Source organism: Sinocyclocheilus rhinocerous, unplaced genomic scaffold, assembly GCF_001515625.1.
Source record: "Sinocyclocheilus rhinocerous isolate Xijiao unplaced genomic scaffold, SAMN03320098_v1.1 scaffold594, whole genome shotgun sequence".
Taxonomy (NCBI): Eukaryota; Metazoa; Chordata; class Actinopteri; order Cypriniformes; family Cyprinidae; genus Sinocyclocheilus; species Sinocyclocheilus rhinocerous.
The window spans coordinates 1,632,084-1,644,290 of record NW_015645059.1 but is presented as its reverse complement, the minus strand read 5'-3'; the positions used below and the strand labels follow the sequence as shown (position 1 = coordinate 1,644,290).

General features: G+C 36.9%; 1 protein-coding gene across 1 annotated transcript in view; it reads left to right on the top strand.

Moving 5' to 3' along the window:
• rps6ka3b (ribosomal protein S6 kinase, polypeptide 3b) overlaps positions 1–12,207 on the top strand; it is a 61,629-nt gene that overhangs the window by 3,618 nt on the left and 45,804 nt on the right. The window contains exon 3 of the mRNA XM_016508461.1: positions 2,533–2,592. Within this exon, the coding sequence (XP_016363947.1) occupies positions 2,533–2,592 (60 nt within the window). The remainder of the gene's footprint in view (positions 1–2,532; positions 2,593–12,207) is intronic.

Here is a 12,207-nt window from a genome sequence, read left to right as displayed (position 1 = left end):
ATTGTGCACTCATGATTTTTCTAGAGTAACTTTTGCTACTGAATTATCCATTAACCTAGTTTATAATAGTATTTTTGTCATAGATTTTGATTATATTTTTTTGTTTGTTATTTTTTCATAATGAAGCTGTCTATATTTAGTAGATTGTGTGTAAAATACAAAAGAGTGATGATCGACCTACACATTGAGGTATAGAAATTCTACACTCATTTAAAAAAAAACTGCGCTGGTCAATATCGGTATCGGCAGATACTCAGAATTGTTGGTATCGGATCGATAACGGTTCTGAAAAAGTGGTATCAATCCATCCCTACTTTTAAGCACCTTTATTTTTAAGAGTGCACCATGTAAAATGCTTCTGTTGCTTCTTTGATTAATTTCATCGCTGAAAATTTACTGAAAATTCAATACCCCTTACTTTGACTTTTCCCACGCTGATTTGCAAAGGGTAACAATTCTTTGAATTCAATAACGTACATGCAAATTACTGCAGGCTTATCCAGTAGGTTAGAAAAACTCATATTCAGTCCAGCCTGCTCTGTCATCTACTCTGGAATAGCACAGTGTTCAGAAATTACTGCTACAACCCCATTGATCCACATGTAATAAAGTCTGCTGTAAAGCTGCTGAGACGGTATGTGAAAGAGACAGAGAAAAGAGAGGCAGGTAACACAATGTTCCCTTCCAGGCAGCAGATGATCACGGGCCATCCGTCAGTTTCACTCCCGCGTGGTGACAGATCGGCCCGTCTGAGTCGCCACCTTGACTAATTAACCCGAAACAGTCAATGACAGCATGTAGGCCCGGTCTAACGAGACGTTCCACCACTGTCATTTAGTGCAGAGGAGCAGACGTTCATACTGGCACGAGTGTGTGTCTGCTGTAGTAATCAAGGCTTTGTATCGCTCTTAGAAACTCATCCACACTGCGATTGTTATGTTCAGTGTCGTCTCAGACGGACCGCCTACAGCCCGCCCACAGTCAGTTCGATGACCATCTGATGATTCATATTTTATACAAAACTGAAAAGCACTTGGGAATTTCAAAAGCTCCAATCAGATTGTCAGACAGCAGCACAACATCCGGGAGTGTTGGTAAACCAGGTGCCAGTTGGTAATATAACTATTTGTCAGGTTAGGGATGCTTGGTACCATATTTGTTATTGACTGAGAGATTTTTGATTTATCGGTAGTGGTCATATAGAATATTGTATATTTAAGTGTTCATGTAAGTGTTTGTCTTTACTGTGAAGCTCATTTTACACCACATCAGAAAAATAAAATTGTGTCATAATCAATCAAAAATCAAGTCATAATATGAGAAAAACAAAATGTGAAAATTACAACATAAAAATCATAATTATGACATTGTAAAATGTGGCTTTTTTGTAATTATGAGTTCTTATCTCAAAAACTTGTCATGGTTATGACTTTTTACTGTCATAATTAGGATTTACTAAAAGATGGTTTTTTTCTCATGTGGTGGCAATGGGCTTCCATATTCATCACTCAAAGTTAATCTTTAAAAACCCTACTTATTTTTATAACTGTTATGTACATCAGAAAAAAATCATGCTTTGGAAAGTCAAATTTTATGAAATAAAATGTGTAATTATTATATACTAGGTCATAATATGAGAAAAACAAAATGTTACAATTATGTCATAAAAAGTCATAATTATGACTTGTAAAATGTAGTTTTTATGTCATAATTGAGTTCTTATATAAAAAAATTGCCTTTCTGATCATTTAGACTGTCATAGATTTATAAATAAATGTTAATGTTGTGGTTGACTTTAATGTTTTTACCAATTTTATTTTATGTTTTCTTCCATATTCATCACGCAAAGTTAATCTATAAAAACCTTAGTAACTTTTATAACACTGTTATGTAATGTTTAGCAAATCTAAAAATGAATATCTATTTTTTAATACTGAACATTATAATGTTGTGATGCCTAAATTCACTTTTAATTCAGCATTTAAAAAGATTGATTTTAGAGCCTTGTGATATTTTTTATTTATTTAGACAAAATTGTATTAGACAAAATTGCCCATTTATTGGGTATTGACTGTAACATGAAAATAAGGTTAAAAATCATTTTAAAATAATCAATTATATATTAGAGACATTAAACCTTTGAAACAGTTTTATCTGAAGCACGTTTTCCAATTTGTTTTGAGTTATAAAATGAAATAGCCAGTGCTTATAACTTTTGGACTTAAGAAATTCTCATCCCAAAGTTCATAGAGCTTGTTTATTCTTGCACTATGTGGCACATAAATAATAAAGAATGAGCTGTGGTTGATCTGTGCTGGTCAGATGGTCTCTTCCTGTCTAAGTTGGCAGTTCTTGGCCAGAATAATCCACAATGTGAACCAGGCGTTATGCCGTTAGTCAAAGGTCTGACTATGCGGCATGCGCTACTGTGTTCAGTGCAGTTCAGACCTTTAACACATTATATTGTGTTTTCTATTCCCAATGCTTCGTGAGACACTGATTTTCCATATTCACTTTTCTCTCACATGACAGACGGAGCCCCATCATGTCTTGGAGGACTCCACAGGAGAAGATGAAAATCTACCATGTCAAGTGAGTGTAATGCCTCCCCCCACTTCTACACCCTTCTTATGTCTCTCTCTCTCTCTCTCACTTTTCTCGGTTTTCTCAAGCTGTCTGTTTCTCAAGCTCTTTCTACCTTTTTATCCCTGTCTTTCTCATTTCTCAATGATCTCCTTATATTATAGGAGTTCAGTGTTTTGTACCACTTGACATGAATGTCCCTCCATGTGCATCTGTAAGGCGAGCTGGTGATAAATGGTAGCTATTGATCTTGTGTTCCCCATAGACCGCAATTGTATCGATCGGTCCTCTGATTGCCGTATGCATGGTGGAGAAGCTGGAAATCCGGCTTGTTACATGGGCACCCTTACAGTCACACTGAGCGGCACTGTACCATACTCATTGTATGGGGGCCCAGCATTCCTGTGCCCCTGCTGAAAAGATACCAGCCTAGACAACAAAATGCACATTGTTTTTGTTTGTGGGAGCGTTTCTGTTTAAGCCGTAATGATTGCTCTTGTTCAGGAAGGATTCTTCCTACACTCAAATGGCATTAATGAGTTTCCATAACGCGCATGTAACGAGTCCATTATGACATCATGCAGTCTGACCTCATACAGGAAACGGCAAAGACTTTTCAGGTCTCCTCTCCCACTAAAACACTCCCCCATCTTCCTCCTTAGCTGGTGCTGAGAAGCATTGATTTTTAAATGCAGGGCAGATGGACCTATGGATCTCGTTTGCGAGGAAAGCTGGGCCATCAAAAATATTCTCTAGAGTATTTGCTTTTCTCTCTGAACGTCCCCGCACATAAGCACACACTCAAATGTATAAAGCATCTGAAAGCTGCAAATGTTCCATGATAGACGTGGGATAGATGCATACTGTTTGTTTCCTCGCTCCTTTTATATCCATACTTGTGTTTGACCTTGTATTGGAAAATCTCATGAAAACACCTCAGTCATATTTTACATAATCAAAATTAAAAAATAAGAAAATGGGACATTTTTATAACAATTAAGCATATTTTCTCTCTAAATTCATTTTACCATACTTTGTCCAGAGGTTTTTTTTTTATTCTTATCACTCTGAATGGGGACTGTCATAAAAATATTATTAATGTAATACTGTAATTTTTTTTTACTATAATGCATTATATATTCAGGCTATCTGCAGATCCTAAAAGGGTCTTTAAAAATCTTAATCCACCTTTCCACAAATTAAGGCCTTAAAAATCAGAGTAGAATGTCTTAAATTCATAAAGTCATGGCATTATATGTCGCATGCTGTGCAAAAAATTAATATCTTCCACTGCTATGCAAATAACTAAACATCATTAAGTCATAAATATAATAATGAAATGCAAAATGAATATAGTTGTTCATTATAGTTGTATACATGTTCTATATTATATATTGATTATATATCGTAGTATATATCTTTCTAATCCATTACAGTAATGAAAATTAGATTTTAGAGAATTTAATGGGAGGAAATAAGCTTAATTATCATGACAGTAAATAATGCAAAAAGTCTTTATTTCTAATTATATAAATACATTTTATTCATTAATTTATAAGCAAATTGTAATAAACAAATAATTTAAACATAAATGAAAAATAATACAATAATACAGAAATATTAATAAAATAATGTGGGTGTGGGTATAATAAATATAATAATAAATGAAAAATTATTAAATAAGTGTATTTTGTTTGCTTGCTTTTTTATTTATTTTTAAACAAAATATAATTTATTATTTTAAGTGAAGATTTTTGTGCTCTATCACTGTGTCTTTGTCAAATAATAGAGTACATAATATGACTATGTCCATCAATGCTTCAGCTCTATAAATGCATGTAGGTGTATCTTGGGGTTTTTGTGTCTATTTAGTAGACTGTTGTGGTGGTTTTTATGTAGGTATGTGTGTTCACCTGGACTTGTTCCGATCAATGTGTTTAATGGGGCGTATGAGGGTAAACAGTATTTCAGTAGCGTAATGAGAGTTAATGAGTAGGAGAGTGTGTGAATGCATTAGTCATGTGCTCAGTTAAATGGTCTTAAAGCAGCTCTTTTTCTCGGAACAGCTAATAAAACGGGAAGGAATGAGTGAAAGTGTGTGTTCGTTATATTTAGTTTGCAATCAGCCACTTAATTTTATCTGGAAGTCATTTGAGAGTTTATAAACGGGATCATATTTAAATTCATTCTCAAAACAGATGCAAAACAGTGAATCACTCCAGTTAGCAGCTCACTGGCTCCCTCTGGTGAAAACGACTTGAGAGAGGCGGGGCATAGAGGACCTACAATAATGTACAGTATTTGAAAAATAATGTGTTTTTTGAACATTAAAGCTTGTCAACATATTCTGTTACACCAAATACACAAAATAATGATCTTTAAAAAAGCATCATATGACCCCTTTAAGGTGATTCGTTTAAATTTAGATGCAAAGCATTTCAGACACACTAAGAGTGGTTAACAAAAACAGTAAGACTTTTTGATCCAACAGGTACACCTGTTATAGTGACTTGGGATTACGTGCACAGTAATGATGACTCGCAAGTCTCCGTAGTTTAGACTTTTTGGTTGAAAGCCAAGACGTGTATCCACCGCACCACAGGTACATGCGAAAGAAACTCTACTAGACCTAAAAAAGGTATTTTTTTATCCTAAAAAATGTAATTTTTACGATCAACACAACTCCATCAGAGATAACAGGGAACTATAGAGGACTCCACATATAGTCTTTAACTCACACTAGTATTGAGATTTTCCCATAATTCTAAATGAGTTGAAATGCCCCCTTTTATCGCAACTATCCCCTCATCAGGTAGCTAGCCTATGACTGTCTATTGTCATCCCAGTCGCTGTAATCAGACCCTGACACTGATGTACTGTATGTGTCCAGCATCATCCATGTCAATGTGCGGGGTGTGTGTGGTGTGTCTCTTGTTTATGCTAATGTTTGGCTATGTGTCCAGATCTCTCTGGCAGATGGTATTTAATCTTCTCTGGCCATCTGGACTGAGTTTCTCTCGCTTTGCGGACACCCACACTTGCCTCTTTTTACCTCTCTCTCCCTCTCTCTTTCTTCTTCTGCAGTCACTTGTGTGAGAGAGTGCCGAGACATCATGCTGTCTTTTATCTACTCTGACTCACTCTTCCAGCATGGCCCTGCACACCTGATTCACAGAACTTGCCTGAGTGTGATTGAGTAACAAACTCGACTTAAAAATGACTTTGAGAGCATTTTAATTTCCTGCGGAATCAGTCATTAGGAGCACCACTATTACTATTGCTCGTAGTTAAGGTTAGGGATTGGAGTAATGCATTAAATGGAAATGAATGATACATTAGATCATGCAGATTGTTTCAAAGAAGTCTGCTATTTAGGCGCACTCAAATCTAATGTATGTGGTGAAGTTAATTGCAAACTAAACAGCTTTTTGTTGGGCAACCCGACAAATGCGCATTCATTGACAACTTGAACCTAGTGTGAAATCTGTATGAGTGAATGTTTTGCCCCTGTTCAAAATTCCAGTTTGCATGGATTTCCGTTTAAATGTCTGGATTTTGTAAACAGAATTTTGCCTAGCAACAATAAATGTGACCGCACCTTTAATTTTTAACGTTTTTGGACAGACAGTTTTGGTTAATGAATGATACAATGAGCAAAAAATTCCAGTTTGGGATTTCCCAAACTGGGGTTCCTGAACCCCTTGGGGTTTGTGAGGGAACTGCAGGGTGTTCGTAAGTTCATGAAATGCCAATAACTAATGAAATTATAAAAATAAAATAAAAATTTAAATAAAAACAATCAAAATAAAATGGTCACAAAAGACGTTTTGTTTCATTGAAATATTAAAGGGTTAGTTCACCCCAAAATGAAAATCCTGTCATTAATTACTCACCCTCATGTTGTTCCAAACCCGTAAGACCTTCGTTCATCTTCGGAACACGAATTAAGGTATTTTTGATGACGTTTCTGGACCTGGGAACATTACAGTTGCATTGCTGTCTATGCAGGGTCTGAGAGCTCTCACATTTCATCAAAAATATTTTAATTTGTGTTCCAAAGATGAACGAAGGTCTTACAGGTTTGGAACAACATGAGGGTGAGTAATTAATTTACAGAATTTTTATTTTGGGGTGAACTATCCCCTTAAAGGTGCGGTCACATTTACCATTGTTCAGTGAAACTTCATAGGCAAAATCCTGTCATTACAATAGGAATCCATATGATCGAGAGTTTTGCATTAGAATGAAAAAATTCCCAATGCAGGATTTCACTCATGTTCAAAGCTGTTCATGCGAATTTGTTGCTTTGAAATCTGCTTGGTTTGAAAGCGACTTCTGTGAGAGCATGCTACGCTACTGACAATGAACAACGCACCTGTTTTTTGCATTAAAAATTTCACTGAAATTGCACCAATAACCATACCTATGATTCATGAAATGCACCTGACCATCATTGCTTTATGTGATGCTGCATTTTCACTAAATTGTAAGTCCAAGTTCTGATAACCATTTTTAAAGGAAACATTTTCAATTCTTTTTGCATTTATCTGACTATTGATCTAAATATAGAATGCATATTTGTTTTCAAGATAAACTAGGTCTCATTAGGGAGTCTGTTGAGTGCAGTGTATACTCATCTTAATGTGAATCTGTTTACTGTGTTTGTATATATCATGTAAACCTATGGCTTTTTCAGGATTACATTTCTCTGCAGTGTTTCTTCCTGTTTCCCAGCCGAAATCAGTCCATCTATTTTCAGTTACAGGCCATATGATCCTGCACCAATTGGTATAAAATACCCATAATACCCTCTTGATTGATTAAAACATGGGTCTGTTTACTGACAGATTTATTAAGAGCCGCTTACACACGATGCTGATGGCGTGACCAGGCGGTGATTCAGTCACAATCCCTCCCCACCCCATCCTCAGTCCCAGCGGTGTCGTGATGGGTCACAGCTGGTGACTTACAGTCCTCTAATGCTTGAGGATCAATAGAGCTTGCTGGGAGTGATGGCCCTCTCTGCCTGTTTGCTGGGTCTCTGGATCCATGTGTCCATGCATGTAACACACACACGCACACACACACAGAGGTTATACTGTGTAATGGCATTAATTCTCACTAAAGGCTTCCTGTGGATCTTTCATTGTGAAGCTCTTTCCTCTAACGTCCCACATAACCTGGACACAAAAGCGGTGTGACGGCACTCTGTATGTGTGAGAGAGCGAGAGTGGGTGTATGTCAGAGACGTGCCGTGTGACTGCGGAGCGATCCGAGACCCTCGGAATCCGTGTTGGTTAAACTCTGCTCTTTGTTCCCGGCTGAATAAGTGTGGGAGAGTTGATTCATCTTCATTCCTTCGCTCAAGAGCTGCAAGGACAGGCTCTCATTAGCACGGCAGACTCACAGCCTCAAAAGTGGGGTGGGGGATCGGTCAGGACCCAGAAAGTCTTTCCAGGGTTTCCGCGGGTCTTAAAAAAGTCTTAAAAAGTCTTAAATTTCAAGAGGTCTTAAATTTGGGGACGGAAAGACCAGAATTGCGATATGGCTGAATGTGACGATTAAACTTCAAAAGGCTATGATTTCATTAAATAAACATGAGCGCTGCATGTTCAAAGTCCGTGCTGCTGTGTACAGCAGTTACCGGGGAAACCGTTGTATTTCTACCAAACGCTCCACCTACTGTGACAATGCATTATAAAAATCTAAACAGAATAGGGGTGTGCGATATGGCGATATGTATGGTCTACGATGTGCGATTTGATATTATCGAATATATCGCGAAAAGCAAACAAAACGCCTACAGAGTAAGATATCAGCACAATAACACACTCAGCAAAATATTGTCTAATTATCGTTATCAATAAAATCCCTGTAAATTATCGAGATATAATTTTTTATCAATATCGCACACCCCTAATTTATGTTATTTAATTGATATAATTTATTTAACAATTTATTGTTAATACTTGTTTAAATTAATATAGTAATTAATACTTTTGACTCATCCATTTTCTTAAAAATGGTTTAAAGGCTGAAATGTAAAGTTTATCATTTTATAAAACTTTTTGTTTTTGTGAAAACTTGTATCTGAACTGTAAATTATGCTTTTTACAGTAATTTTTACAGTTTAATATGGTACTATAGACATTGCCCTATCCCGCTCATATGGTATTCATTTTATTTGTGCAGGTCTTAAAAAAGGTCTTAAAAAGTCTTAAATTTGAGCTTAAAAATCTTGCAGAAACCCTGTCTTTCTGTATTTCGGGGTGATGATCAGGGGCACCGTGCAACAATGCCTCAGTCGGCAGGGCTCAACAATAAGGATTTTTTTCTGCTGGCACACTCGGGCAAGTAGGTCAGATTTTTAATTGCCCTACCTTTGCCATTTGACCTCATACATTTTTTGGCAACATATATTTATGTGTGAAGGGAAATATTTTAATTTTTTACATATATTTTTTATTATATTATATGTTTATTTTATTTTATTATTTTGTTTGGAAGAAATATTGAATTTAATTAATCAAAGATGCATTAAAAATGTAGCACAGTTTTATCAAAATTCCAATTTTGATTATAATAATAAGAAATGTCTGAAGGATCATGTGACACTGAAGACTGGAGTAATAGTTGCTGAAAATTCAGCTTTGCATCACAGAAATAAATTTTGTTTTGAAATATAATTACTGTCAGTTCCTATAACTTCGTGGTTAGTGCGTCAGCATATAGCGCAGCTGCATTTGCGGCGAAACAAGTTCGATTCCCATCTTGTGGTCCTTTGCCGATCCCGTTCTCCTCTCTCCGCCCAATACTTTTCTGTCACCCCTCTACTGTCCTACCGCATTAAAGACATTAAAGGGATAGTTCACCCAACAATGAAAATTCTGTCATTAATTACTCACCCTCATGTTGTTCCAAACCCATAAGACATTCGTTCATCTTCGGAACACAAATTAAGATATTTTTTATGAAATCCAAGAGCTTTCTGACCCTCCCATAGACAGCAATGATATTACCACGATCAACGCACAGAAACGTAGCAAGGACATCGGTAAAATAGTACATGTGGCATCAGGGGTTCAACTGTAATTTTATGAAGCTATGAGAATATTTTTTGTGCGCAAAGAAAACAATAATATAATTTACTCAACAACTCTTCTCCCCTAGTTACCATCTTCCACCATTTTGGAGAGTACCTTAGAACGTAATCAACGTAATCAGCGTTGTTTACGTTCAGTAGACAGTGCGCGAGGGCCAGAGAGCTCTCAGATTCCATAAAAAATATCTTAATTAGTGTTCTGAAGATGAACGGAGGTCATTAATGACAGAATTTTCATTTTTGGCTGAACTAACCCTTTAAAAAGCCCATAAATATAACTTTAAAAAAAAAAATATATATATATATATATACTTACGACTTAAAATAACTGTTTTAACTGATTTTAATATATTTATACGATATTACTCTTTTTTTTTTTTTTTATCAAATAAATGAAGCCATGGTGATCATAAAAGACTTGTTTCAAAAGTATTAAAAAGCCTACTGTTTTAAACTTTTGAACAATATAATATAATATATGACAGGTCTTTGAATTATTAGAAAATAATACACACCTGATGTGGTGATGTGGCCACGACGCAAAGCGGATATATAATATAATATAATATAATATACATATTTACATATATTAAGTACATTTTAACAACACATTTGCATCAGGTAAAAGTACATTCATATTGTATATAATATTATATTCACACTTTTTATTACTTTATTTTATTTATTATTTTTATTGCATTAATATCTGGATATTTTATAGCTCTATATAAAAAAATATTACATATAGTGCAGACATTATTTTTTATATCACTTTTTAACATCGTTATCTAGACCACATTACATGGATGTGATAAGACAAAATGTAAGATGGCTGGAACGTACGTACTGTTTCGACAGGGTACAGCTCCGTCGAGTGGTCTGAAGCTTTCTCACAGTGACTTTGATCCGTTGTTCGTTCTTATTGTTAAGCCCTGGTCTGTATTGCCAAGATGAACACATGACAGAGGAATGTGAAAAAAAAACAAGGAAAGTTAAGAGGCAGCCAGAGAGGAAATTGAAGGCAGAGGAAGAGAAACGGTTTTATGAGAGAGATTGTGGAGGCGAGTGGTTGTTGAAAAGTTATTGAGATCTAGAGGGGGGGATCCATTAATCTTGTCTCTGTTGGCTTTAATGCAAACGTCTTCTTCAGAAGCACTCACTCTGCAGTTAAAACGCCCTCCATCTCATATACATCGGTGGCCCAGTGCCACAACGACAATAATTGTGAATGACTCTTGTGAGTGTTTTGATAAGACCGACACTTCTGAGAAGCAGCAGGAGAGACTCACTGAGAAAATGCTGCTATTTTCTGCAGTGTGCAGTCTGTGCTGTGTAAGTATGAGTAAGTGCTGTCTATTGCGGTGCATGAAGGACACGGCATGTGGAAGTTCATAAAGCATCTCAAAGGCAAGCAAGGCTATGCAATTTATATATATGATTCAAAAGTTTGGGGTCAGATTTTATTTTTTTATTTTTTTATTTTTAATGTGCAAGGACGCATTAAATTGATCAAAAGTGACAGTAAAGACATCTATAATGTTAAAAAAAGATTTTGATTTCAAATGAAATGCTGTTCTTTTGAACTTTCTATTCATAAACACTAGTAAAAAGGTAACGTTTAAAGGTGACATATCATGAAAATCGTCTCAGGTTACTTATGTAACCATGGTTCCCTGAGTAGGGAACGAGACACTGCGTCCTCTAGGGGTCGCTATGGGGAACGCCTCATCGTGACCCGTGTCTGAAGCATACATTGAAAAAAACACCAACAACACGTTGGCCGGCGACAGCCCATGACGTCACTGCCGGTGCGACTATACATTGAAAAAACACCAACTCGTTGGCCGGCGACAGCCATGACGTCACTACCGGTGCGACTATTAGTATAAATAGGCGCCGGGAGCACATGTCATTCACTTCTTCGTCTGAAGCTTGCGTTCAAAGCATGGCAGGAAGCCTAGAGGACGCAGTGTCTCGTCGTGGTTACATAAGTAACCTGAGACGTTCCCTTTAAAGGGAACTTCAAACTGCGTCCTCTAGGGGTCGCTATGGGGAACGGTATACCCACGCCGCCATGCTGAGGGGAATGCGGGTCAGAACCATGGCGAGCACTAAGTACCAACTTTACCATTTTCATGGTGAGTTGCCCCTGGGACGTCAGACGGCTGTCCGTGACTTTATCCCCTACGGCCAAAGGCCTAGGCTACATACCCCAAAATACTTACCTGTTAGGGCCAGACTCCTGGGCCCGGGGTAGAGCTCAAGGCTTGGAATCATAATGGATTCCTTTAAGGGGATACGACCAAGAACCTAGTATCACACTAAGCTCTCAACGAGAGAGGGGGCTCGCCCAGCATGATCAGATGTAGAATCAGAGGTAAGTGTACTGCAAGCTAGCCAAAAACTCAGTGCATCAGAGAGGCGGATTTGGAAGGGCCTAGTTCACCTGATGCTACTGGTTCCAGGTGCTCTGGGAAACAGAGAACTCAACTCTCACGTGAGAGGAGAACTCCGAACTCAGA